At 43.7% G+C, this 27,912-nt stretch overlaps 2 protein-coding genes and 1 long non-coding RNA gene across 8 annotated transcripts in view; 1 reads left to right on the top strand and 2 right to left on the bottom strand.

Annotated features, from left to right (window-relative positions):
• Positions 1-1,164: 1,164 nt before the first annotated feature.
• On the bottom strand, positions 1,165-9,529 carry ORAI1 (ORAI calcium release-activated calcium modulator 1). Its single transcript, XM_041410172.1, has 2 exons — positions 9,311-9,529; positions 1,165-1,772 (listed from the first exon to the last, which is right to left on the bottom strand). Exons 1-2 carry the CDS (start codon positions 9,422-9,424, stop codon positions 1,206-1,208), a joined length of 681 nt encoding a protein of 226 aa, XP_041266106.1. The 5' UTR covers positions 9,425-9,529; the 3' UTR covers positions 1,165-1,205.
• A 768-nt stretch (positions 9,530-10,297) lies between these two features.
• LOC121339024 lies at positions 10,298-15,566 on the bottom strand. Its single transcript, XR_005953113.1, has 2 exons — positions 12,449-15,566; positions 10,298-11,728 (listed from the first exon to the last, which is right to left on the bottom strand). It is a non-coding gene; the product is annotated as an uncharacterized LOC121339024 (long non-coding RNA).
• A 43-nt stretch (positions 15,567-15,609) lies between these two features.
• KDM2B (lysine demethylase 2B) overlaps positions 15,610-27,912 on the top strand; it is a 106,529-nt gene continuing 94,226 nt past the window's right edge. For 4 of the 6 annotated variants that reach the window (XM_041410471.1, XM_041410464.1, XM_041410466.1 and 1 more), the window contains exons 1-4: positions 15,610-15,759; positions 16,882-17,026; positions 20,175-20,253; positions 23,995-24,041. In XM_041410471.1, coding sequence (XP_041266405.1) covers positions 15,709-15,759; positions 16,882-17,026; positions 20,175-20,253; positions 23,995-24,041 — 322 coding nt within the window. In that variant the 5' untranslated portion in view covers positions 15,610-15,708. The other 2 variants (XM_041410465.1, XM_041410467.1) reach the window with 2 other exon arrangements.

Raw genomic sequence — 27,912 nt, 5'->3', positions numbered from 1 at the left:
ATCTAGGAGACTAAATGGAGGTTTTTGCTTAGAGGAAATGAACAACACAGTAGCCTTGCTGTCACAGAGGTGTCTGAAAGAAAGCAGCAGTATTAATTACAAATAACCTACTTTCATACATAAATATACATCAAGAAAAGTTGTCTTCCAGATCCTCTGGAAGCAAAAATGTATAATGAGTTATTAAATACAACACTTCAGCAAGGAGAACACTTTTCTAAACAAGGAAGACCAAGGCATAGCTAATTACTTGGGAATCCAACACAGAGAAAGCACCTTTTGCTGCTTGCTTCTGAGGATTTATTAAAAATATATTTTCAATATAAAAGTATAAAATAATTACTACTTTGGCTTGGAAAAAAACAGCAGTGGTTCTGATTTTCAAGCAAAAAAATCCAGTGATAATTTCCATCTAGTTCCTTCTTTTTAAAAAAGGATTCTTAAAAGAGAAACAGGCAAATCTATCTCTCTGGATAGTATGTGCCAGCTCATGAGAACTTTAAAACAGTTATTGCTTTTATTTTCTTCCATGGAAGAGAAAAGTCGAGTCTCATTCCTACTCCTGTGGCCACACCACATCGCAGTAAGTCTAGTCCTGTGTGTTTAGCAAGTTACAAAATGTGTAAGTGCCACGGGAAAAAGGCACTGGAGAAATCAGCAAAGTAATAATTACTTGGCAGCAAAACATACTGGGGAAAGTGCTGGGAAAGCTTTCACTCCTACCATCTGTCAGGCTTTCCAGGGAGAGCAGCACCAGCACTGAAACCGAGCGCTAATTGCTGCATGTCCCAAGTAATTTGTATCATGCCATGCAATATGGATAGGACAAGCAGTATCTTCTAGTAAATGCCAACATCAGATAAACAGAGAAAAAAAATCCACAACTTCTCTACCCATTCCTAACAAATACCCAAATGTACAATGTTATTTTCCATGTATTTATACAGCCACCATTCAGCATTAACGAGAAAGATGCGAGACAGTGTTCACAGGAGGAGGGCTGCACACACAGTGCAGTCACACCCACCATTCCTTCAGATAGCAAAACTTGTAGGTATGAAAGGAACATTTTTCCCCTCTCTAAAGGGTTAGAACAATATTTATAATTATTCTTTAAACGGTAATCAGCAGTTCAACCAGTTCATCCACAGGGAGTCACCATAAGGCAGAAGCAGAAGAGTGGGTTTATTTTCTTAAGCACAGGTTTACACAAAATTGGTGACAGCTGAGGTGACAGCATCACCTCTGTGATCCAGCTGATCCTGGAGCCGTGCAAATTCAGCAAGTTCATTGAGTTCCTGAAATTGCCTGTCTGTTTTGTGGCTCACCAGTGACCTGTAGAAGTGGACTGCAAACACAATGAAAATCAATCCAAAGGGCACCATAATGGATGTCGATGCAATGGCTGCTGCCTGTCCTGATGTGATGGTAGAACTGTTGCTCTGCGGGGTGTTGTCAGTTTTCTTCTTTAAAGGAAGGAACTTCACCCAGCATAGTAACACCACTTCTGCAAGAAAGAGCAAAGTCCCAATGACAGTGGAAAACGCCCAGGCGAGCTCAATGTGCCGGTGCATGCGCTCGTGAGGAGATTCCTTGACGGAATTGAGGTTATGCACATTGCTAACAGCCTCTATGTTTGGAAGGATGCAGGTACTTATCATGAGTGCAAAAAGATGAACTGCAACAAGCACAGTAGTGCAGGCACTGAAGGCAATCAAGAGCCCCTGAGGATAGTCGTGGTCTGGGTCAAGCTGAACTTCCACCATAGCCACCTGAAAAGGAAGGGAGAGGGAGATGCAGTTACCTACATCTTATTTTATTTGACTATAGGTTATTCAAAGTTTACACCATGTTTCTGGAAGATTATCTGATCCAAACAAAGTAAGTCTGTATTACATTTCTCTTCATGTCAATCTGCACCCTCTTCATTAGGTCCAAATTTAGGACCTAATGAGCTAGCAAGCAAAGGCCACTGTTTTCACACTTATTGTTCTGTTGTAGAGCAGACCCACAACCACCTTGCCACCTCCAGCTCATGCCAGCAAAACAGCTGGCCCTTATGAACAGCATCCTTGGGCTCCTTAAGTTAAATATTTCTTCTTTTGTGTTATATTGAAGACACAGCTTTTGATCTTTACTTATGAAGTCTTTTGAAGTATCTGTGAAAGGCTGCGAACGCAGGGGACTGCCTGAAACAACCTCGGTGGTCCTTTCTCCTTGGCTGTTTGGGTTTAAGTTCTAAAGTGCAGAAATCTTTCATGAGAAAGATCACCTTTCATTGGGGCTCTCAGCTATATTCTTTCACTCAAGTATTTAAGCAGACTCTGGAACACAGATTCAAAATGTGAGTCTCCACAATACCCATGGCAGCTGAGCAAGCCTGTTGGAGGCTGGGGGAAAGGCAACCTCTCCAGCAAAGATAACACAGTGCTTTCAGACATCAGTGCTCCCCCAAAGATGGGGCTACTCATGAAGATGTTCCAGCCCTCCATTAACACATGCAGCCATGACCTTCTTGTAACCTTAGATCTCCAAGCATGCCTGTGCCTAAGGAGTAAAAAAAAATCAGATTAAATACCAGTTCTAGGAAACTCATAAAACCAGCTGGAATCATTCTGACAAATAAAATTAATTAGAATGCCTTTTAGCTGGTTTTAAAACTGCCAGGTGGTTTTGTGCATATGTGCAATTGATGAGTGACATTAATCCCAACAGCTCTCCTGAAATGATCTTTCCTGATAAATTTGCCTTTCAGACAAAGGATAGTTCCAAAGAGGGAATAATGCACAAAGGTTTCTACGTTCAGTGCTCTTTCTCAAATGAACTCATTAAACAGGCAAAATGCAGAGGAAAAAACCTGACAGTAATCTGAAATATAAGCATATCAAGCTGATAGAAAGAAAGATTCATGGGTAATACAGGTGCAGGGAGGCATGGAAACCAGGGCTCAAAGACAGCTGCAAAAGCAGCAGGAACATCCAACCCTCACTATTTTGCAAGGGCTGAGCCAAGCTAACCTGGATCCCATCTCCTTACGCATGTTCCAGGACACCAGAACTCTTAATCACTAATGCACCCAATACATTAAGGCAACCCAGAGCTTTGCTCAGACGTGTTTCAACAGGCATTCGAGGCCATTTGCCAATTGTTTAATTCCTTTATTGAAAGCTTTTATTGTCATAAGCCTAATAACCCAGCCAACTAGCAAGCAGTTTCCCAGTGTTCTGAGAAACTCAACAAGAAATTATATTAATGCATATACAGTCCTTGCTCAAGGATTTAAAAATACCATTTTTCAGCTGTGGAAAACTTCATGATTGAGAGGATAAACATTTGCTTGTCAGGTCTCTCTTCTGCAGGATTGCTTGTTAAGTCGCAATGTACTCGAGGGATGTTGGGCTTCCTGCATTTTTCACAGAACAATTGCAATCCTTCACCACTGAGGATTCATTTTCATACTTAAAGATTTTTCTTGTAAGTCTTCTGCTGTGCCTAGACTCAAAGCCATCCAGCATGACAAGGCACTTTAATCCTTTATCCTAGTTCTTAGTATGATAACATAAGCATGGCACTAAAGAGCTTCACAAGATGAAGAGTTTATTTTATTTTAAGAACTGATTGAGTTTAGTTTGCCAAACATTGAAGACATTTTATATTTCCATTTATCAACGCCTCCATACTAATGATACCAAGCATCTGATTTTGAGCTCCTTGTTTCATGTCTGGCAGAGTAACCCCAGCCTAAGGAAAAAATCAGTTCATGTTTTCTGTCTCCTCAAACTCTCAGCAAAGCTAATTTGGGAACTCTTTCAATGTAAACTAGCAGAAAAACTGCCAACTCTTTTCAGCTCCGAGTTTCCTTCCTGGGCCAAGCTTGAGCCAGGCACCTAAAACAAAAAGTTTCATTTTTCACCAGGCCTGTGCCTGTTTTCTAACAGAGACACAAAGTGTCAGAAGTTCTTGCCTCCTTTGCTCATGCTGCAATTTCAAAATAAACAGATCTCAACTGCTCTTGTAAAGTAATACCTGCAAGAACAGGGCCCTGATGAGGTCACCTGATATGATCCAAATTCACACAAAGCCTGAACTCACAGGTACATTCCAGCGTTCCAGGCAGGATATGTTCCTGCTCTACTCGTTCAGAAGAGCTGCTCAGGGCAGGAACTGTTGTCAGTGGCTGCACACTTTCCAATACAACACTTTTAGCTCCTTATCCTCCACCACTTTCAAAGCTCCTCTGAACACTTGCTGCATGATTTGACCGTGCAGCTGCCGTGCTGCAAGTGCCCTTCCTTGCTGCCTAATCACAGTGTAACGTGGGCTGGAAGACACCTCAAGAGGTCATCTGGGCTAATCCCTGGTTCAAAGAAGAGCTAACTTTAACTTCAGGTCATCCTACAGATATGACTGACAGATTTACTATGGCTCTTGACAAAGCTGTACATCTGAAGTACAGCTTCTTGACAAAACTAAAGGACTCATGACATTAGGACACAAGACTGAAGCTCTCATAAGCCTAAAAATGGTGGGCATTCAGGTGTTTTTAGAAGATAACTGAATTTTGGCACATAACAGTGTTAAGCCTTCAACAGTCCTGGATTTTAAAGTCACAGCAGCCTGATTACAACCATATTGTAAAGGAATGGAAATTTAACAACTTGCCCTCTAGAAAAATCTGCACTTCAACTTCTTTTTAAGTTCAGTATACTGACCAAGTTTATTTCAGTTACTTATTCATAAGGCTCCCATGTCTTATTAGACCAGAGAGGCTTAAATAAAGCCCCTGCTCATAAATTAAAATCACAGGCTTACATGTTTTTCAGATCAGTAGACAGTGCTGTAGAGAAAAGGAAACAAAATGCTTTATCTCAAGTAAATCTGTATTATTTATGAGCTATTATTTATTATTTACTTCCTCTCCTTCTTTTCCCCACAAAGATGTCTCTGAGCTCAGGCTGGTGGGAATATAACCTTGTAGTGGGACTGCATCTTGTACAGTCTAGCACATCAGGAATGGCAAAAAAGAAAGCTGTGTTGTTCAAACATCACAACTGCATTTTTGAGGGCCCATCCATCATTGCTTGTCTATGGGTGGGACCACAGAGGAAACTCAATAATGAGCTGAGTGTCAAAGCATCACTGGGAATCAGCTCCTCTGGCTGGCTCCCTGTTTTCCTGACAGTACAATTCACTCCAGAGACAGAGGCACAGAGCCAGGCTCTCACAGACTGTCTGCACCATTCATAAAGAGTTATAAACAACTCATACAGAGGCTCTGTATGAGCCAGAATAACTCACCGGAAATTAAAAACAGATAAGTCAAAATAATGATCTTATTTACTGGTTTCATAGAAGGGAAACTAAGCATCATTCATCCATTAGTCCAGGATTTTTACTCTGGAGATTATTGTTTGCTGCAGAATGGCAAAACACATTAATATTTGCTGATGCTGACACTGGAATACAAATACAGGATCTCATATTATTTTGCCAGGAAACATGAAAAGGCAATACCCATGTGACTGGAGGAAATGCATCTTAAGGAGGTAATACCCTTCTACACAGAATAACTTACAGCAAATCCATTCAGTAAGCACAAGTTCAGATTATCCAGAGGCTCCTCTTTACATCCTCCAAACTACAGCAGCCACCCACAGCTGCTCCAAGACAGAACAGCAGGAGCCCCCAGCACTCCACGCTGCCTGCCTTGCTCTCAACAACAGAAACAGGGATGCTAAAGGAGGCACAAAACTTTCCTTTTGTGACTGAAATAGAAGAAACTTTTTGCACGGGGGAAGATTCTCCAGCACAGCTGTAACCTGTAAGTGCAGCAGCATTACAGAAGGCTAAGTGGAAGCAGAAGCCACAAAACTGGGCCTGTAACTCTTTACTGCAGGTTGCAAAATGCCACTGTTTAATGCTAATCTACCAGCAACCCAGCTAAATACCACTTAAAAACTTCTACAGAGACTGTTTTGGTATTTAGAGCATCCAAGTGACCTTTACTAGACAAAGACACCTGTACAGCTGACACCAGTGGCCCCAGGTCCCACCTAACCTTATCTCAGCACCAACTGTTATCATGGAAATCAATTTCATAAATATTTATCTCAGCAGTCAGTCTTCTGCAGAACATAACTGAAGCTGTCTTCAGGAGACCACACTGGCCAGATTTCAAAGGCAAGAGTTGACAGTTCTTTGATGATATTCAATATTTGAAGCATACATACCCCATCTAGACAAAGCCCAGCCAGCTTGGACCACTAGAGGTATCTAAAAGAAAACAGCTGGCTGGTAAATATCAACCTCTGAATCCTACATGTAAGGAAGCCAACCACAGTGTACAATTCAGACCCATAGTTCTGACTGAGTTCTTTTCACAAAACTGTTAATTAGTGGCAGGAGGAGATGTTGAATCTTCTGGTTTTACAGCTAGTGGCATTTAACAACTTTCCTATGGTTTCTGACTCCCATATTGTAAAATTGTCATGCTACTGTGTTATGCATCCCTGGTGACAAAATGATGCCAACAAGTCAGAATAATTGTTCAGACAAAAATAACCTGCCAGCAGCCTATTACTGCAAAAAATAAAAACAGATAAAGCCAAGCATGAGAAGGAAGATCATGCAACAATATCTAGGCTATAATACAGAAGTGAGAAATATCTGATGCCCCCACCAGAATATGTAATGAATCCTCCATTCTTTAATGCACTACACATCCCCTACAATCTACAATTTCTTTCCCCACCTCTAACAATTTGGGGGATTGATACTACTAGCTGGCTCCATAAATTGGAGAAGTGTACTAAATGAGGTTATAAACTTCACAGATTTTCCCTCTGACATATGGCACTGATGATAGCATCCATGGAAACCTGAGTGAAGGAAATGCTCAGGTTGGGGCGAGCTCAGCTCTCCATCAGTTGCCATCACCAGTCCCTGCAACTGTTTCTGAAGCCCACACACGGTAGCAAATCCCGAAGTGGAGCTCTGAAACAAAACTAACTGTAAAACAGGCTTTTAATCTTCTCTGAGGAAATGTAACACTTCAGGGTTTGAAACCTGGCTGAGTGTTTCATACTCCACCCCACTGACCCGAGCAATGCCTTGCCTTTGGCATGCCTCATTCCACCAGGGTACATCACCAATCCTGAGGGAATCAACTCTGCAAAATAGCTGCAACTAGACATAAAAATATTCCCTGAAAAGGGAGCAGTTCAACGGGGATAAACTTAGCTTCTACTAGAGGATGCAAGCAGTCTTTAATCAAAGAGCAAGGATCTCTGGGGCTGGCATGGAAACCAGCACATTCCACTCCTGACAATTCCCATCAATTCACTGGGTGGTCCTGGATCTGTCACTTCAGCTCTTTCTTCCTCGCCTGATAAGGAAAAGAGAGGAACAATGACCCTTCATTGCTGTTGCCAGCTTTGATCCAAGACTAGAATGTACTTCAGCAGCGTTTTGTTCGAGTATCAGGTGCCAAAGAACTGCAGCCAGTAAACAACGCACAGGCGTGAGAGAACAGCCCAGCTTTTCAAGGCACAGGAACCACTCTAAAAGATCAGCAAAGTTTTTAAAAGACATCTAAAAATGCTCGAAAGTTAACTCAGCTCTTCTGAACCAAGATTAGGAAGTCTAAGCTAGAAGACTAGGACTAGGTCTGTCACTGCAAAAGCAAAGAGACTACGGGTGGATTTCCATGCTGAACTTGTTAAAGGAAGAAGAAAAAAAAAAAAAAAGTGGATTTTTTTTTTGAAATACTTAAATACGAATGTTCACATGTAACATTCATAGCAATTAGAGATTTTCTCAATTGGAACGAAGTGGCTTTTTCCTGAAATACCCTAGCAACAAATTCAAAAGCAGCAGTTTTCAACAGCAGGAGACTGAACCCCTAGAATTCTAGGGAATTAAGAAACAAATAGAAGCCTTATACATCCACGGATTTTGAGTCCATGTACCATATATTTAGAGAACAACCAAGGAATTCAAGACGTTAAGTACAACCTTAAAACAACAGCATTTACACTGAGATGCAACCTCCCTTAGAAAATTTATAAACCCCGAGAAACTACATTTTTTCCTAGTTCTCTCTCAATGTAAAGGGCTGACTCCAGCAGGCACAAACTGCTCTGAGAGGCAGAACGGGTGCTGAACAAGGAAAAGTCGTGATCAGAGGCGGCGTGTGAGCTCCAGCCGGGTGCGATACCCAAGGAGAAGCGACACAGCCGCCTGTCAGTCACCCGGGCAGCGCTCCGCCACCTCCCCGAGAGCTGTGCTCTGTTTTTAGCCATTGAAGGAGGACAGTGACATTTACTTGACCGTCAGGAGGCTGCTGTGTTTTCCAACAGCATCACTGGAACAATGGCTCTGGAAAGGAGCAGATTCAACGGCTGAAAATAATCAGTTTGTTAAAAGCGAGGCAAAAAAAAATCAAAATAAAGCAAGTCAGAGGAGTGAAATTGCGAATTTATAAACCGTGAAGCATTTTTACCAGCTGCATAAAGGGGCTGAGGGCAGAGTTTGCAGCTTTACATGTCAGATGTCTGGGCAGATGAGGAAGTCTGTGAGTTACTGTATTTCAAATTATATGGAACTTCCATATATGACATAATTCGGGTAACCAGAGTGCGCTTCACATCAAACTCGAAAGAAAACAACACACATGAATAAAAAAAAGGTCCTAAATCACGCACAAAATTCCAAACCAAGTAACATTCAAGTTTTCCTTAAATAAAAACTAGAAACCTCGCAACTGCAAAGACTGATGATGGATGAGCCTGAGCGGCACCACAAACTTTAATCAGCTGCATTTCTTGGTTTATTTAAAAGCAGCTGCAGCGCAACAGCTGCTCCAAGCTTGCGGTCTGAGAGGAGCGGGATGGAAACCCCGCACGCCGGGCAGCGCCGCGGGGCTCCGTGCGCGGCACCCGCACCGCGGCGCGGTGACCCCGCACCCCGCGGAGCTGCCCACGGCACACGCGGCAGGCACCGCGGCTTCTGCCCGAGCATCCTCCACGGGGAAAATACGTAACAACCAAACAAATCTTGAATTATCTGGCGGAGATAAAAGCCGAGAGGCGGCTCTGAACTCGTGCCACGAAGCGCTCCAAAACAAACGAGCTACCGAAGCGCGCTGCCGGGAGCGCTGCCCGGGGCGGGCCGGGCGCTCCGGGGGCAGCGCCCGGGCCCGGCCCGGCCCCCCCGTCCTCACCGCAGCAGGCTCCGGCGGGAGAAGCAGAAGCGGCGGCAGCGCGCCCGGCCCCGTGCCACCCCCCGCCCGCCGGGCCCGGCCGGGGCTCACCATGGCGAAGCCGGAGAGCAGCGCGGAGGTGCGGCTGGAGGCTTTCAGCTTGGCTCGGCTCAGGTAGAGCTTCCGCCAGGACAGCGCCTGCATCGAGTGCTCGTTCAGGCTCATGGGCTCGGGGCGGAGGAGCGGAGCGAGGCGAGGCGAGGCGGAGCGGGGCCGGCGGGCGGTGGCGGCTCTTTCCGGCGGAGCGGGCCCGGCCGCGCTAACACCCCATGGCGGGCCGGGGGGCCGAGCCCCGAGCCCCGAGCCCCGAGCCCCGAGCCGAGCCCCCGCCGCGTTCCCCACGTGAGCAGCTCAGCCCGAGTGCAGCTGACGGGAATCTGTAGTTTCCGGTGGGTTTGTGCCCCTGAGCCCCGTACGGGAGCCTCTGCGCTCTCCCAGGGCCGACAGGATGGGGTGTACCTCTAACACGTCCCTCAGAACAAAACACAAAACTGTGCCTCAGCCTCTTCCTTCTGTAGTCCCCCGTCCTAAAATGCTTAAACATCCAACCTACACCTGTCCGGACTGGACAGAAGACGTGGATCCAGACCGGTTAGAACACCCACCCTCTCTTCTAATGAAAACTGACCGAGCTCAGTCACTACTTTGTCACGTAGTTCAGGTTTTTCACAACATTTCGTAGGCCCAGAGCTCTTGATAAACCCTCCTTTATCAGCAAGCACTTGATAAGGTTGATTAAGCAGAACATTTCAACATCTACACATGCCAGTGTTGAAAGACTTTTTATTACCAGGTTCATATACACCCTTTAAACTGTAATTCATTTTTTCTGTGTTTTACAGAGGAAAAAGTGAGGTGTAGAGCAGAACTCCCTAGGGAATACTTGGCAGAGTTTTGAAGGTGATTTCTGAAAAGGTGAGGTAATACACTGCTTGCGCCACATCAAATTTGTGCATCAGGAGACTTTAGGGATGTGTGAGAAGCAAACCTGTTGCTATCAATTCGTAGTTAAGAAAAATGTGATTTTAACAATACGAATAATACTCAACAAGGATACTTTTACTATTAACAGGCATATGGATGGTCACCTAGGAGATGAATCCATGCTAGTTCCATGAGCAATCAAAAGCATCGTTAGTTTGTATTGTTTTGACATTTCCCACCTTATTTACAAGTAGGAAAATCACAGCAGATTGTCTTTAACATTTTTGTTTTGTTCTTCACACCTTTGTGATTTGCAAGATTCTTCACTTCTTAAGCACAACAAAGGGAACGACAATCGATACCAACAAGGTCACTTGATGCTTTTCATGTCCAAGGCATTCTTTTTAAAAAGATGTAATGAAAACATCCAAGAAAAATAATCTGAAGGATTTGAAGTCTTCAGAGGCATTCCCTGTACCATGTAGATTTGATCTCATTCCCTTCTCAGGAAATAAACACAGTCCTCTTGTTATAAACAACTTCGGGTGAGACTTTTATCTACGGGGCATTAAAACACCTCGGTAGAAGAATGAGTTTGACTGTCTTTCCATAAAAGCCTCTGCTGTTCTATCACCTACTCCACGGAATTTTGGCCACAATCTTTCTCTTTTTTGGGTGACAGTACTTCTTTGTAGGATCCATTTGAGTTGAAGTCCAGAGGTGGATTTGGCAGTGTTAGCTTTGTGGTTAGACTTGATCATCCTAAAGGTTTTTCCCAACTTAAATGAATCTGTGATTACAAAACACTATTCTTTCTTTCAAAAAAAAAGCAAAAAAAACCAAAACCAAAAAAAACAAAACCCACCCAGAACAGAAGATCTCTGTCTCCCACTGGTGCCTGAGGCTAAGAGCAAACCAATTGTGATTTATCACTTTTTTCTTGGAAGATATGATAACCATCAAAAACAGTAACTAGAACTTCCTCCACATCTCAGAAAAACATTTAAGTCCCTGTCCTGTGGAATTACATATTTAAAAATATTTTGCATTGCTGCTCATAAGCTATGACAAATGTTTATGTACAAGTACATAACCAGTGTGGATTGTTCACTATTTCTTCTTGTTTCTGTGCAAAATTATGGTTGAACTGTAACATCATGAGGGAGTACTACTGCACTAGGTCTTGACCTGTTCCCTAAAATCAGATTTCTCTAAATAAAAGAACCACCTGCAGGAGACATACATCTGACAAGGACTTCAAGAGTTTTTCTAAATAATTGTATTAAAATAGACTATTTCAACTCACTGTTCCTCTATTTTCCTGTCCATCACTCTTATTCCTGTTTATTGGAAAGGGCTTTGAAAGATACAACATTAAACACTGAGGTTCTGCTGAGTTTGTATTTCATTCAGAGAAACAGCATGAAAAAGGACCTGGAGAATGAGCAAAGGCATTTCATCTCATGCCCTTTTCCAAATCAGACCCATGTGTCATTTTGAGATTCCAAGCCTCAGTGTTGTAGCTTTGAAAGAAGCATTCCCTTCCTGTAAGAAAGAAAAGAAAAATCAGTTTGTTAAACAGAAAAAATACAGTAAGGATCAACATGAGGACCACAGCAGTTCACCCTTTCCCCTTTCTGTCCATTTTACAGCTCCATCTGAGCTGCAAACTAAACAGGATAGATTATTTCCAACTCTATTACTCATTATGACACACCTCTACACTGCCACTCTAGAGTGAGCTGAAACTAAAAGAGTCAGCCATGCTTAATTAACTCTTAGAAATGCTTCAGGGAGTTCTTCTGAAGTCACGCTGGGGCTCAGGGCCGGGGTTTGCTGTCACCTGTGACCCGTGCAATTGCGGAAGGCCACCAAAAGGGTGTATCCTGCCCTCTCCCTTCATCTCAGCCCTCTCCAGCCTGTGGATCACACCGATCAAATGGCTGCAGAGCTTCGATGGATTGACCTAATGAATTTATTTTTTGTTTCTTAATGGCTGAGTTTTCTGCCGGATTGGGTCACTGAACTGACTCTCCCCGTGGCTGCATCACCACCAGACCTAATGCAGGAAAAGTGAGGGATGTACATGCAAGAGAAAGGGAACGGGCCCTTTCAGCAGCAGGCAGTTATTACCCCTAATTAGAGGTAATGTCAACCCGTTCTCTGGATCATTTATGCATGAACACAATCGGAGCAGGTGGCAGAAGTCCAAGTTTCTTTCCAGAAAGCCCTGAGAAATCTGTACACTGTCACAAGGATACTCACAGTTCTTTTTTTTCTGCTAAAAATGTACTTCTGTATTTTCTGTAGGAGGCTGAATAGGTTCGCTGAGTACCCTGTGATTAATGTGATCCGGTGCTGAGCACACCGAGGTGCTGCCCTGGCAGAGCAGCTTTGCTAAAACGGATCTCCAGCTTCACATGCAAATCAGCACTTCCATTTGTTCCTGTTACTGCACCCAACCCGAATCAAGCCAGCACAAAGTGGAAGTCATGGCAGATCTGCATTAAAAACAACACATTTGAACTTGCAAAGGCAAATACAGGTTTGCCAGCAGTCCCAGGGAGGTTAAGGGAAACATCTTTGCAAATCTCATCTAGAGTAGAGCTTAACGTTTAGTTAATGGAATTTCTGCAGAGGAAAGATTTTGATCTACCATGTCTAGAAAAATTGTATTTCAGCTTCCTTCATAAAACAGAGAAATACTTAAATATCTCATCTTCCATCCTAACCCAAGGTAAAGAAAGTATAGAGTGGTAGATCTTACAGGATACACAGTATTTTTAAAAATGTTTTAAGATTAGTCCAGTCCATTCTGTGCAATGGGAACTTTTAAAGCTCAGTGGGGTGAAATGATCCTGTGTCTTCATAGAGGCTTCCCCAGCAGAGAACTTCAGCTCTGGTTTCAGCATGAGCCCCGCAGTACAACATTAATTAAATGACAGCTCCCAGTTCCAAGCTAACGAGGTCAGGATCCAGTGCCTTGGCATGATTAGATCTTAAATAATTTAAACTACATTAACATCCAGCAAAAAAGTTTTAGTGTTTTTTTCAGAGTTCAACCCAGCCACGTTCCCAATAATCACCACCCCCTTTCCACAGCAGATGCTGTGGTTTTGACACTATATCACAGTGCCAAAAAAGCACAGCATTTTGATGTGTTTTTCCCTTATTTTTGACTGTGAAGAAGGCCAGTCTTGTGTCAGCCCTGGGATGTCCCATCCAAGCACTGCTGGATGGGGCCCAGCTCTGGGCACTGTTGGAAAACTGTGCCATGATCTGCCCAGAGGGAAAACCAGCCTCAACCCTCACCAGCCAGCACAAAGCATAGGAATTTAATATTGCTTCTAAATGTTTTTATCCTGTCTAATGCAGCTGTGGATATGGACATTCTCATCATCCACAACCTACACATTCCCCCTCCCCATTTTTTCCCCCAGTTATTTTAAGTTTGGGATAGGTTTTTTGTTACTGACACACAGATTATTTCCATGGTATAATGAACTGTAGTTGAATAGGTATAATTTCTGTCTTAAAACAAGCTTTAAAAAGTGTCTTCTATTTTTGGACATCTGTAGATAGAAACTGTGTTGTTTCTGAAACATTTACTTCCACACTTCCATAATGTGCTCTGATGTTTCCAGGTGTATGTGATGGATACAGTCTTGGTGGGTTTGCTTGATACACCAAGAGTCTCAGATTGTCCATGTCCAAAAAAAAATATTTAGAAAAATGAGTTGATTTTCTTTTATGTCTCTGTTCTGTCTCTTTTGGTAGACTTTTGCAGCATGGATGGATGATGTGTTTTTTGTCTGATGATTCTCTAGTAACATCCATTTATCTTGTATTCTGACCTCAATCCTACAGATGTACACATGTATTTAATTTTAAGATTGAGTAATCTTGGCTGAAAGGTCGAGATATGTATATATCTCCTCAGGATTATGGATTAATAATGCACTTGCTCCAACAGACATCTGGAATCCACACTTCAATATATAGCCTATAAAACACTTCCATACCATAATAAAGTTCAATCATCTGCAAACAGGGAGATGTTAGAGAAAGATTACATGATTTTTCAAGATTCTGCAAACAGTTATTGGCAGAATCAGAAGGAGAAGCTCGCTGCCCTAAATCCTGTTAGAACTCCGTCCTCTCCTGCCTTTATCCATGGATCATTAAAATAGGGATTGTTCCAAAGAGATCAACGGCGAGGCCTGCAAAGTTGAATTTTAATGTGTTTTAAATTTTGCATTAACACTTAATATATTTCATATAATACCGAGGGTGCTTAACTGTTTGCAAAAAGCAAACCAGAGGAGCACTGCCAAAGCCATCAGCCCCGACCCTCGTTTGGGTATCCTTTGATGTTCCCTTTCTTGGGGGATGTGGAGGGGAAGTAGAGGATGTCACTTCAGAGAGGAGCCACGCTGTGGAACCTGGGGGCTGTTCAAAACCTGCACTCTGACCCTGCTATTGCAATCAGATGGTCCCAATACTTGCTCAGCATCAATTTAGAGTGGATGTTAGGGGGTGTTGTAGAAATGAGACCCGCCGATAGTTTTAGGAACTGCAGGATCTCCATCCTGCACATTTTTTGTATCAGCAGCTACTTTATAGCACTTTTTTCTTCTTTTTCATGCGATTTCTAACTACCTGTTGTACATGCAAATTGCAAAAGCGATTGTGGTTTATTTAACACCTGTTTAGCACTATTTACAATACATTCTAGATGTTACGGCCGGTTCTCACAGGGCACGTGGGTGCAGTGCCGGGAGCGGTGCCGGCACCAGCCGGGGTGCGCGTTCCGCGCCGAGCTGCACCGCACGTGTGGCAGAGGCGCGGAGCGAAGCCACCACCACAATTAACCCCAAGTCCGTGTATTATAAGATTATTTTCAAATGTTTGCTGCATTAATTCGCCACTCCTCACCCCGGCTTTAAGCCATTGGGGTCGGGCATACTCGCGGAGCTAAATTACCCCCGGTGAAGCAGAACCGCTCAACTCTTCGGGCGCATCCCGGGAGCTGCGGTACCAACCCAGGGACCGTCCGCGCCTTTGTGGGGCCCCGTCCCCGTCCCCCCGCTGCCGCTCAGCGCCTGCGTGCCGCGCACTCGTGACCGAACACCGCACGGCGGGGCCGGCGGCCAGCACAGCGCCGGTACCGCCCCGGTACCCCGGCCAGCAGAGCGCCGGTACCGCTCCGGTATCCCACCCAGCCTCCCATCCCGGCCAGCCCAGCGCCGGTGCTGCCCCGGTACCCCGGCGAGCCCCCCATCCCGACCAGCACAGCGCCGGTACCGCCCCGGTATCCCACCCAGCCCCCATCCCGGCCAGCCCAGCGCCGGTACCGCCTCGGTACCCCGGGCGTTCCCCCGATTCTGGCCAGCCCAGCCCGGTCCTGTAAAAAAAAAAGTCCTGGTGCAAAATTGCAAAACTTTAGCGAGCCCTGGATGGCTTTTGTTTTGCCTCCTCCCCATTTGGGCCAAATATGCAGGACAGGAACTGTTGACAAATAAGTGATGAAACTCTCAAAAAAAATGGAGGCAAAGAAAGACTCTGGAAGAAGATTGGTGTGTAGCTGGCTTCGGTCTCTTTCCTATTCGTGCCTTTTAATTGATTTTGCTTAATTGTTTGCAAAGGGAGAAATGCATGTGGGACGTAGGCAGCGGAGCGGCTTAGTTTGCAAGAGCGCGGCTGAGGCAGCGGGGAAGGGGCGGAATGGAACCGAGGGACGGGCAGGGTGGGACGATCATGGATCATTATTTTTTCCGGTGCGTGCGGGTTTGCGCTGATCCACCGCGCGTGTCCGCGGGGCTGCGGGCGGGTTCGCAGGGCGAGAGCTGCCGGGAGAGGGGCAGAGCCGCCGGCGGCAACCGCTGCACCGGGCTCCCCCCGCTCCTCCGGGGACCTACCTTGTGCGCGGCCGGTCCCCGCCGCCTCCAGCCCGGTCTCCGCGCCCGCCGCAGCTTCCCCGGGGCAGCGTCACCGGCCTCGGCCGGGCCTACCCTGCATCCCCCCGCACTGAAGTCGTTGCTGCCCCTCGGCCGCGGACCCCCGCGCTTTCGGCGTTGTCGAGCGTGCGGGGCGGCGGGGGGAGCGCGCGGGGGCTGCGCATCCATCGCGGCGTTACATAAAGCGATCTGGTTTTTAAATCGCCGCTTCCGGTGTGACTATGGAAACACTCGGATTATGTAAATACCGAAACCTGGATGCTGGGCATCAGATGCGAAGATTCGCCCCCCTGCCCTTCACCGGGGAAATAGCTCGTGTTCACGTACAATAATAATAATAATAATTAAAAGAATGATCCGGTCGTTAACGAGCGTTTACCGCCGTTCAAAGGTTTTTACGGGATCGCAAAACGCTTCGGTGCTGTAGCTTGTGAATTGTCGGCGAGTTACGCGTCCCCCGCTCGCCTTCCAGCGCCAGCCCCTGCTCAGCAGCCCAAGTTTGAGTTTTCCTGAAGCCAAGCACCTGTTATTCCTGCCGAGTTCCGTGTCACGGGATGGAAAAGGTGCATGCAGCCGGTTGGAGCTTGTTTGGGTTCAGGTTTTGTTCAGTTTGTGCCTTGCCATCTTAATTATTTCCCCTAGGATGTGTTTATCAAACCGTTGTGCACGATCCATGTGCTTTCCTCGATTTTTTCTTTTCCGGACAATGTGTTTTATTTTGTTTTTTTGTGTATTTTCTAGCGCTGCATCGGCCGAAGGCGGTACGATGAGAACGAGGACCTCTCGGACGTGGAGGAAATTGTCAGCATCAGGAGTTTCAATTTGGAAGAGAAATTAAAGAGTAAAATGTACCACGGGGATTTCGTGCATGCCATGGACGGCAAAGGTAACACTGCCGGGCCGGGGCTGTCCGGCCGCGCTCGCCGCCGCCTCCACGTGCGGCTCCGCTCCGGCTTCGGATTTCGCGCCCGCGCCCCTGCCCGGGGATCCGGTGACGCTGCCGGCCCGAGGGGAGCCGGGGGGCGGCTGCTGGTGGGGCCCTGCAGCCCGTCCCGTCCCAGGGGGGCTGCTCCGGCCCGTCCCCCGCACCCGGAGGGAGGCTTTTGCCCCGGCGCGGTGCCGGGATGAGCGCGGTGATCCATGGCGCTCCCCCCGCCGTGCCCCCACCACCGTGACCCCAGCGCAGCACCGGGCTGGTCAGGAATCAGGTCCTGGCACGGGAGAGGCCGAAACCCCAGCCCCCATTTAGCCAGAGGTGATTCCTGCTCCCCCTCCACCCCCTCTTGAATCCAGGACCCTTTTTGAGAAAGAGTGCGATTGATGAGCCTGTTCGCCAGGCTCGGAGACTTTAAAGTCAATAACTTCTTTGTGTGTCTATCATATATTAAATTACAGCGCTCCCCTCCCCAAAGTTACTCGCTTTGCTTAGGTGACTCGAATTCCGGAGCGGTAAGCAGAGCCAGACAGCCCAGCTCTGCCGCACGCTGCCTGGCAGGAAGGGAAACGGGAGAGGTTTGCCCGGGAATCCAGCGGGCCTGGGGGGTTGCAGGTCACCTTTATTTACCGCTGGGCTGTTGACACGGATCCCTAATCCCAGATGGCTGTCACCAAAACTCGGCCTGACTGAGGAGCCTGTTTAGGATGGCTTTCTCAGGAAAGAGAAGTTTGGGCTGTAATCCTCCTGAAATTGCTGTAGCTCTGTGGAGCCACTAATTAAGTTTAGAAAATTTCCTTTTCTCCCCTAGGCTTAATTTTGCATGAGCATTTTAAGCTCCTTTTAGAAAAGTTGATGCAGGAGATATTAAATACCTATCTTACTTAGGAAGGTATTTGTTTAGGAGATAAGCTCAACCCTGACCCCTCTTCCTCCAAACAAAATACAAGCAACTATTTTTTAGCTTGAAAATGTTAATTAATTTTCCAGAAAATTATTTCATTCTACCCTCAGCTTCCAAACACTCCAATGGTTGCCACTGCTCCATGCTAAGGATAGTACAATCCACATCTTCCCTGGCTTGGCAGCTCCAAAATCTCTGGGCAGCTCTCTCCTTTCTAGGGAACTTGAAAATAAATGAGTGTCTTTTGTTATTTTGTTGTGGTCTGTGTCGGCTTTGTTCAACCCCACAAGGGATTTAAATGCTTTGTTGGGGCATTAGGAAGAAAGGATCTGCCTTGCTATTTGCTCTGGTTTTATTTTTACTATTGGTTTACTTTTTTTCTTTATAAACCTAAGCGTTGAATTGAATCTGGTCGAAACAATGACAGTAGTATGGAAGAATAAAACAATTTATACGAACACATGGAATTAGTTGAGCAGTTTTTTTTTTTCTTTCCCATGTCCTTGTTTTTATTTTTAATGATAACTCATCTTGAAGTGGTGCGGTTTTTGGCTTGAATGCAGTTTGAATGTCATAGCTACTTGTTCTCTAATCTGCAAGGCTACATAGCTGCCTCTGCTTCTTCCACCAATATTACTCCTGATGTTTGTTGATTTTCTGACTTGGATCAGTGTCTGTAAAAAGTCTCTGTGGTTTATCTGTTTGCTTACCAAAAGGCAATAGCTTTAATGGGGATGCCTATGGGGAAGGATGACTTATTTAGCACAGAAATATTTACTTGGTAACCTTAGTTAAATGGAGTGTTCATTACACTTACTTTGACACTAGTGGCAATAAAGTTTCTGTAGTTTTAATGTTTCTGTAAATGGATAATTACAGCGCTCTGATTTGGTAACTCTTAAGTAGGAACATTACATCCCTACTTGTCATAATTACTAACTGAATACAGCAAAGAAAAAGTAAAAATAGAGGCAAGTACATGTGCAGGCATGGGAGTTTGGCCTCTGGCTCCCCTCTTGCTTTCAGTGTAGCTTTTAGAGCAGAGAAACATCAGGAATAGAAGCTCAGGCTGAGGTGCTTGTGCTGGAAGCCTGGACAGCTGGAAGAATCTTGGAGCTAAGCTGCTCGTGTGTACCTGAATAAAGTGCAGGGAGTGGGCTCTGGGTTTGGCAGTGCAGGGCATTTTGTAGTGCTGGACAGTCAAGCAATGCTTTCCATTTCAAGGCAGTGTATGGAAAGGCTTTCTAAAAGTCATTTTTTCCTGTAAAATGGGGGAATAGCAGAGCCATAGAAACAGTCCATGACTGCTGCAGGAATTCCTCTGCTCTCTGTGGCAGAAGGCTCCAAACTGAGTGTGGGGTTTTGTAGCCATGGCTCACCCAAATCGCTGCCTTGTAACTTCCTCTCTAATCCCCAAATCACTGCTATTGTGTCAGACCATGCATAGAGAAATCCCCAGGAAAAGCCAGTCCTGTGTAATCCTCAGAGAGGAGCAACAAGGTAATTCTGGCCAGTGTTAACGTGACAAATTTATGTTTAATTTTCACTTTGATTGTGTATTATGCTGCGACTCCCCACTATTCATTTTTCACAGACTTCCTAAGTGCTAGGAGCTGTATAAAATCTGACTATCAGCTCCTGGAGTTACATTGCTGATTAACTAAGAGAAAAGTTGTTCTGTTGAAACCAAGAGTAAGCCCCACATAAAAAGAATTACATGTTCATGGAATCAGAGCTCTCTGCTAGAATCAGATAACGCTCACAAGAAAACATGTATTTATCTAAGTAGAAACGTGTAACTTAGAAAATCTAAACTTACACATACATTTTAAACTACACATTTGCCCAAAAAATACCTGACTGATTTGCAGTATTTGGTCAGGATTAGCTTTTAACTGTTAATTTGGTATTTCATTACAGCCTGGGTGTTTCAACACAGACCTTAATTGACAAACTGACTGGCTCCTATTTTATGTGCATCAGTGAACAGGAAAAATAGGGAGCAGCTGGGACAGCATTGTCTGTCACTGGGTTTCCGGTTTGGATCTAAAATATGCATTCTCTTTCTATTTCTCTTTAGGTGATAGGGAGTTCTTTGGTGAGAAAAGGGAAATGGGGAGAGTCTGAGAAATGTAACTGTGAGGTGCCAACACCATTGTAATTGCTTTTGGATGTTGTTCTTATTCATTTCCACAGATTTTACTTTTGAGTATGTGCAAAGAGAAGCTCTCAGAGTTCCCCTCATCTTCAGAAATAAGGATGGACTGGGAATTAAGTAAGTTACAACCAAATTTTGGTGATTAATAAATGCTTTTATAAAATAACCATTATGCTTTCTACTTGTATCTGATATTTCTTTTGATGATCTCAAAATGGATTGCAATTAGTAAGACTGTCAGTACCCTTGAGAGGAGGAATGATTATTTTCCGCTTATAAACAAGCAGATAATGAAGTCTATAAAAGCTAAGTGTAAACAGTATGGTATTACACAGTCAAAAATATGTCAGCCCTAAAAGTTAGGAATGAAATCCAAAGGTTTTTGCACCCAATCCATGCTGTAATGACAGAACAAACTCCCTTCAATTTCTGACTTCTCAATTCTTTCATTCATTGCAGGTGGAATTATAATGATGCCTGTCGTTTTCCATTATAATTATGTCTCTTCAGAATGTTACAGCTTTGTAAATATTTAATAATGTCTAGTTAGATATGAGATTACTGGAGCCTTTTTGAGGTTGCATTTTGTTAATATCCAGTATAAAGGATTTTGTATTTTAATAAGAGAATCCTGCAACTTTGTTTGTGAAAGTGACATTGTCTAAAAGAGAAGTATTAAAAGCATTATCAGTCTTTAATCCACAGTTTAGATGAATGTTCCTTGATACTTTTGGAAATTAGGATCATGTAACTGACTATTGCTGAAAGAAAGAAAAATAATTTTTTGAAAGCATCATTACTTTGCTCAGTTTCATCTTAGTTTCCAGCTGTGCAACACCTCCCAGTTTAGGGGACCAAGGACTCCCAATTGTTAATTAAAAGGAATCAAGCTACCCCAGTACAATTTAAAGAGAGAAAGAGATGAAGCAGAGTTTGAGATATTTGACAACCATGCATCCTTTTACTCTAAGAGCAAACAGGAACTGCTGTGATGCTTCTGGTGATGTAGTAAAGTAGTTTTATATGTTGAACTCTGAACAAGAAGTGCTCAGTAGGTTCTCTCTGTATGCATTGATTTTAAACTTCTGCTCCTGAGGGGCAAGTGGTAAAAGCTTCAAGAAGTTCTTCCTGAAGAAGCCATGAACTGTTCAGTGAGGCTGGGGAGTGCTTAGGAGCCAGAGCAACACCTTCCCAGCATCCAGATCCTCCTCCTGTGGCTGGGGAAGTTCACATGAAATTCCCTTCAGTTCAAGAAGAAAGCTGGGAAGATGTTTCAGCTCCCACTGCTGTGCAAACGGTACCAGTTCAGCTCGTGCTCCAGAGTGAAGATGTGTGGAAATCAGAGCTCATCCTGCAGACACAAACATTCCTAGGCTTCAGATCACAGGAGGCTGTGAACATCATGACGTGGTGGATTGGGCGATCAGATATATGTAAGGTGACTTTTGAGATACAATGGTCCACAAAGTACGTGATACAAGATGATTTTTTGACTTCTGACGTTTTGAAAATCTGCTGATACAAGCTGCCACTTTTGCATGTGCTGAGCAGTCAGCCTGCAAGTCTGTGCCTGGCAGATGTGCAGAGCTGAATAGTTTGGTTACTGTGCTTGGAGGTACTCTGAAATGGCAAGGAATGAGAGGAATGAGGAAAAATCCTTACAATGAAACTCTGCAAATTGCTTTCCTCTGTACTTCTGACCATCATGAACTGCTACTTGTACGTCTGAAAGCAGGAAAGCCCCGCTGTGATCTCTTTGCAGAGGAGAAGCTGTTTTTCTTGGAGAGCTGTTTTTCTTGGAGGGCTGTTTCCAAGATTCTAACTCAGGGAGAGAATGCTCTTTGGAGAGGTGTTATCTCTTATCTGAACAGCAGTCATCTTGCATTGTTTTGTAGTTAATCAGATACCTGTGCTGGCCAGAGCTCATCCTCATTAGGATTTGAATAGGTTCTCCAGCAAATCTTTAAACATTTGCAGAAATGCACCCAGTGCAGACTGAGGCGTTTGCATTTCTCTTCTGCCTGAGGAAACCAGCAACACAATTTGTTTATTACAGACTGCTGAACATCTTCAGTGTAGTCAGTCATATATCGGAATTAAGTCACCCTGCTGTACTATTCTTCACCACTTTTTATGATATTTGAAATCTTTGGGAGCATTCATGGTGGTTTGACACAAGATGCATTTGTCTGAAAATTGCATAACATCAAGGGAAAAACATTTCTGCACAGTTCTTGCATAGCTGCTGTTCTGGATTTATAAACGGAAAACCAAATGGCTGGTGACATTCAAGAAAACAGTTGGTTTTGGGATTTTTGCTATCACAGTTTTGCAGCAAACCAGCACTAATTGTGTAAGAGGGAGTGTGGCAGTTGATTTTTGTTTTGATTTCTAGAAATATGAAAAAGATTGCCTATCTAATTGTTGGACATTTCTGACACCAAATACAAGCAAGCTCTGTCATTTGCAGACAAGCCTGGCATGTTCTTGTTGCCCACAAATGGTTCCTGTTTCCCCTACTTCTGATTTTCTAGTGCTTGGAAAGAAAAGATGAGCTCTGAATGAACCCTGAAGGTCAGTAGATTCAGGCTGTTTCATTCCAGAGAGGGAGTGAATTCCAAAGCTGTGAGGCCCTCACAGCCAAATGCAAAGATGTGAGGGTTGGCAGAGAACTAACAAAAGATACTGTCCGGCCTCTGCATCCCACCAGAGGAAGGTGATAAGAGTAAAAGAAAGTGGACAAAGAGAATTTGGCAAATAGTTCTCAAGATATGTGCATGCCAGGAAATGCAGTTTTTAACTTTACCTTTAGGCATTTTCCTAATAGTAAAAATTAGTGGTTTTCATGTTTGTCCATGGGCTGGATTATTCTAGTTTTCAACTAGATAATGTCAAAAGTCCAGAAAAAAATCGTTTGTCTTCAACGTGAGGCAGTACAAGAGGGGCAGAGCACTGAGCTGGCACTTCCCACTGGGCTGTTTTTCATTACAATTCCTTAGTCAGCTTTTGTGCAATGTGAAGTGTGAAATATTGTCAGTAAAATGAAGTCAATCACCCTTAAAACCTCAGTACTGTTTTTGTTTTCTTTTTCCATCCAGTTTCTATGCTGCAGAATTTTACTCTCTCCCTGACATGTAAAACTCACTTGCTGGACCAGGCTACTCTCTAATTACATTATGCCCTAAAACATTGCCTGTGTTAGAAGTGATCCTGTAAATGATCAACATCCCTGAACCAATTAAGCTACCATTTAATTTAGCTCTGAATTAGCTCAAATTGAATTGAACAATTTCCCAACCCACCAAATACAGCCGGGATGTCTTCTGTCAGACAAGGAGGTTTGGAACAGTCATTAAAACAAAGGGGCTTTATTTTGTTTTAAATTTTTAAAAATATATTTTGTTTCCAAGCCATGATTCCAACCTGTGATGATGTGGCTTTGAGCAGGTTGTTTTACTGCTCTGTGCCTCAGTTTGGCAAGTGTGGTAATGCTCACCTTGGGGAACAGACATGAGGCACCACGAGTTGCTTAACAAGCTATAAACATTTAGGATTTTATTGAAATCACTCCCAACCCCTTCCCTTCTCTCCCACTCTGGTGCTGATAAAAAGTGCTCAAAAAGACACCTTTTCTCTTTCATTGTGAGTAGAAAAACTGTTGTACACTTGCCAATGCTAAGATGTCATGTGTGTCATTAAAACTTGCACTGTCCACACTTCAGAGGGGCCTTGCTTGATTCCACCTCCTGCACTATGGACAAAGAGCACCATACATTTATTTCTCCTTTATTATGGTAACGAGAGTGTACCCATACTTATCTTGACAGTATTTAACTTTGCTTTCTTTGCTAATTACAGAATGCCTGACCCGGATTTCACCGTTAGAGATGTGAAGCTATTAGTGGGTGAGTTATTTTGAATGCACTGGATTAACTCTATACAGAACAGAATTGCTTTTAAATACTTGTCCAGTTGTGTTTGTAGACATTTGTGATAACTCTCAGAATCTGGGAGAAGGCATGGAGAAGCAATTTGTAAATTAAAAAGGCTGGGAGAACCCTAATTAGTAGTTGTGCTGACCGGACTCCGATCTCATGCTGGATAATTGGCCATTTGGAAGGGAGGGAATGCTTTTGCTCTTAACAGGTGTCCTACAAGCACTTTTGTGATCCTGCAAAGCAGCAGTTCTATTGATCGAGTTCCTATTTTTTTTTTTTTTAATCTGTTGTAGAGCATCTGTTTGTAAAAGGTGTGACTGGAGCTGTATCACCTTTTGCCTGTGTTCTCCCCACAGTATTTATCAGTGTCAGCCCAGGTTGGTGCTTTCAGGGAAGGTTGTAAAGAGAGGCTGAGCACAAAGCCTTGCAAACTGCCTGGCTTTTGATGAGACACAAACCAGAGAAGCGACTGTCATCAAATGTTTCCTAGCAATCTTTGCAAAATTAATGTTTTTTTAACTCTAAGAAAAGCTACATCTTGAGTAAGAGATTATACTGCATGTTTCTTTGAAATCTGTTTTTACTGAAGATGGGTGTGTTATTTATTGTTATCTGAAATTGTTACTAAATAGTGATCCTGCACTCCATGAAGTCATCACTGTGGAGCAAGCTGGATGTTGGATGTGTTGGCTGCAGTTCTTGGAGATTTTTAACTGCATTCCTGCTAGTTAGAATTAACTCACTTTATTTACCTGTCTTGTGGTAGCATTTGTCTTTAAAATTAGCTCAAATGCTGCATTCTGAAAGAAAAGTGTTTTTAAAAATTACTCTTTGAGTTTTATAGTCAATAGGAATATCAAGTCTGGAAAAGATGTGGCTAAAAAAACAAAGGAGAGGAACTTGTGCCTCATTTCTGCTCACTTGGGGTTATCAGTGAGAGAGGGGTTATCTCTGATAACCTTCCTTCACAAACAACTCAGCAATGTTGCTTAATTTATGACCACTTATAAGCTCAGGAAAAAAGCCTCGAATATCTGGCAGAAAATGTTTGGGAAGTAGGGTGGGAAGTGTTATTTGGTGGTCAGTCTGCATTAAATTAGAAAATAAACTCCCAAATTTTATGGATTTCCTAAATACCTGCATGTGCACATTTGCAGAAAGAAACCCCTTTTTGCTGTGGAGGAGCCTTGTGCATAAACCCTGTAATTCTGTGGACCCTGTTGCAGTTTTCTGAGCTTGTTCCATGGCTGACAAACTGCCATTTCTGTCTCTGAGGCTGCTGGAGCTGAGGCTCTGACGTTGAGATGTTTTGGAACAGCGTAGTGTTGCATAACAACAGTGTTTTTCCTGTATAACAGTCAAAGTGTGGGAGTTGCATTTCCTCAAGATTGATGTCCTTTGAAGTATTAGGGGGTGGAGATTCCTGTGTACATGGCCAGCAAAGCGGGAGGATATTTATAAATAAAATTACATTTATGAAACAATAGAGCAGAAATAACATTTGTAATTAACTTTGACATTAAGCTGAATGTAAGAGTGTGCCTGCTCACAGCTGGATCAGCAATGCCTGTCCCTGCTCTTGGCCAGATATCACCTCATGGGTCCTTTTACATCATGTTTGGGCAAAATCTCTTTGGAGTCATTGTGCTGAGCCCATAATGTGGTCCAGAACATTGTCACCTGCCCTTTTTATAATACAGCTGATGACTTTTGGCATCACAGGTGGAAACTTTGATTCAAAAGATCTAAAATATCTGGGAAGTGAACTATAAGTTTTACCTGAAAAATCACAGGTCTTGTGGCAAATCGTTTTTCTCGCTGTGGAATTTGTGCTGGGTGGAACAGCCACATTGACACTGAGAGCACATGGGGAAATTCCTGTCTCCATGCCAAATTTTAAAATTATCTACTCATTATTTCTGGAAACACTAGTGAGCATCTTCTTATAGCATGTTATTGCTGATATTTTTTTCTAGTTTTATGTTGCATGTGCTACACTCACTGTCTAATGTTCAAATGAAGGACATAAAAAGTCGTGTTTTATTAACATCTCCTGTCACTGGAGATGTTGATATGTGGTAGCAAATCCCTCAGATCTTCCTGAACCTCCAGGTTTGCATTTCCAATGCGTGCTATTTTGAAAACTTATTCAATCCTTTGCTGAACCTGGGGAGGGAAGGATGTTTGGTGAATGTGAAATGGAATGATCATAACTCTCTGCATCTGATTGTGTGTGGGAGTCAATAGAGAGAGAACACAGTCTGGAAAATGTTGTTGGCTTTTTAAATGCTCATCATCATAGTTTGCTGGTGCTTTTTAAGCCTCTCATTTCTTCTCTTTTCTTCTTTGAATCAGGGGAAGCACATTTGTTACAGAACCCTTTAAGGACATGGTGCTGGCTTGTTCCAAAGTACATAAATTCCATGGGAAGTTAATGAGCCTTTGGTCCCAAACTCTGCTGAATTCTTACTTTCTATTTCTAATGTGACTGTTGTACCATCTTCATAGGGGAGAACCTAAAAGTCACAGGGAAATAACAACAAGCTTTTAAATCTCCCTTTGAAAACTCATCTCTGTGGCAATAATGAGAATTAAAAAAGGATGGGTTGAATGTTGTTTTTGTTTGCTTGAGCTTAGGTGTCTATTTTTTAGTCTTTTGTCAGACTTCCAAAGAAACATTGACATTGCTTGATGGATTTTTCTGTTTTCCTGGCTTAAAAAATGCAGCAACCAGCTGTAATTCAATTTGGTGATGTTCATGACCTCCTGTTTCTGGCACGAGTGCCTGATTGTGCACCCATGTGCAATGTGTGTGCATGAAACACTGCCCTACAGTAGCTTTACTTTCCAGAGGCAGACTCCCACCTCCATACAAACCTTATCCTGGATGTCTGTAAAACCTGAGCTGATGGATTAATTTTAGCAGTTGGAAATGTCTCATCTCTGAAATGGCTGTGAGCCAAGAATACAAATGGAGAAGTGGAAAGGAATTCCTGGCCTGCTCAGGAACTTGAGACAACTCTTGAAAGATGTAAAGCTCTGTTGTAATTTAATAACTCTTAAGCTTTGTAATTTCATTGCATAAGGTAGATTTGATTGCTAATTCTGAAGGGCAGAATGTCACTGTCACCTCTTCATAAGCTGATTTAAAATTTGATTGAGGGTCATTGGCTCTCGTAGAGTGTCCTTGAACATCTGCCACATCTGCACAAAAGCTTTGGTGTCATTTCTGCAGGGGTGCCTGTCATAGATGGGCAGAACAGCAAAAGTGTATTTTCTCAGATTGTCAGCTCCACTCTCTGCACATAAGTACCTGTGGGAGAGTTTTATGCCAAGTGCTCTGCAGAGCAAGGGGAACTGCTTGCCTGGGGCTGAGCAAGGAGAAAGGTGACTGCCTTGCTCAGCAAGTTGCTGAAAGCCAGGGCTTCCCTGGCCACTGTGGACCCTCTCCAGCCTTTGCCACTCCTGAATTCAAGGACTGAAAGCAGTCATTTGTTTCAGTCTTTGATGTCAGAAAACCAAAGCATTCCATTTTGTCATTTGTTTGAATTTTGTCTTTATATTGTCCTTCATGGACGTCACACAGTCTGAAGCTGGCAGCCCTGAATACTTTGGGAAGCTGTGAACCATGTAAGGGAGAGAGAAAGAGGAAGTGCTCATGGATATGTGCCTCAGTCTATCACTGAGCTCCTTGCTCTTTCTCTGATTACTTCTTTTTATTGGGTTTTTTTTAGTGGTTTTCTTGGGTCACCATGGGTTGAATTTAGAGGAGTATCTGCTTTTCTGTGGCATCTGCAGTGCCTCCCCCTGTGACTCTGCATTGCCTTTGTCTCCCTGG

The sequence above is a fragment of the Onychostruthus taczanowskii genome, unplaced genomic scaffold, assembly GCF_017590055.1.
Source record: "Onychostruthus taczanowskii isolate IOZ18803 unplaced genomic scaffold, ASM1759005v1 scaffold32, whole genome shotgun sequence".
Taxonomy (NCBI): Eukaryota; Metazoa; Chordata; class Aves; order Passeriformes; family Passeridae; genus Onychostruthus; species Onychostruthus taczanowskii.
Note: the sequence above shows the minus strand (reverse complement) of the source record. Positions and strands in the feature narration are given on the sequence as shown.

Coding starts and splice junctions, on each gene's coding strand:
- ORAI1 (XM_041410172.1), bottom strand. CDS start 9,424: ATGAGCCTGAACGAGCACTCGATGCAGGCGCTGTCCTGGCGGAAGCTC. Junction 1,773..9,310: donor TGCTCTCCGGCTTCGCCATG/GTGAGCCCCGGC, acceptor CTTCCTTTTCAG/GTGGCTATGGTGGAAGTTCA.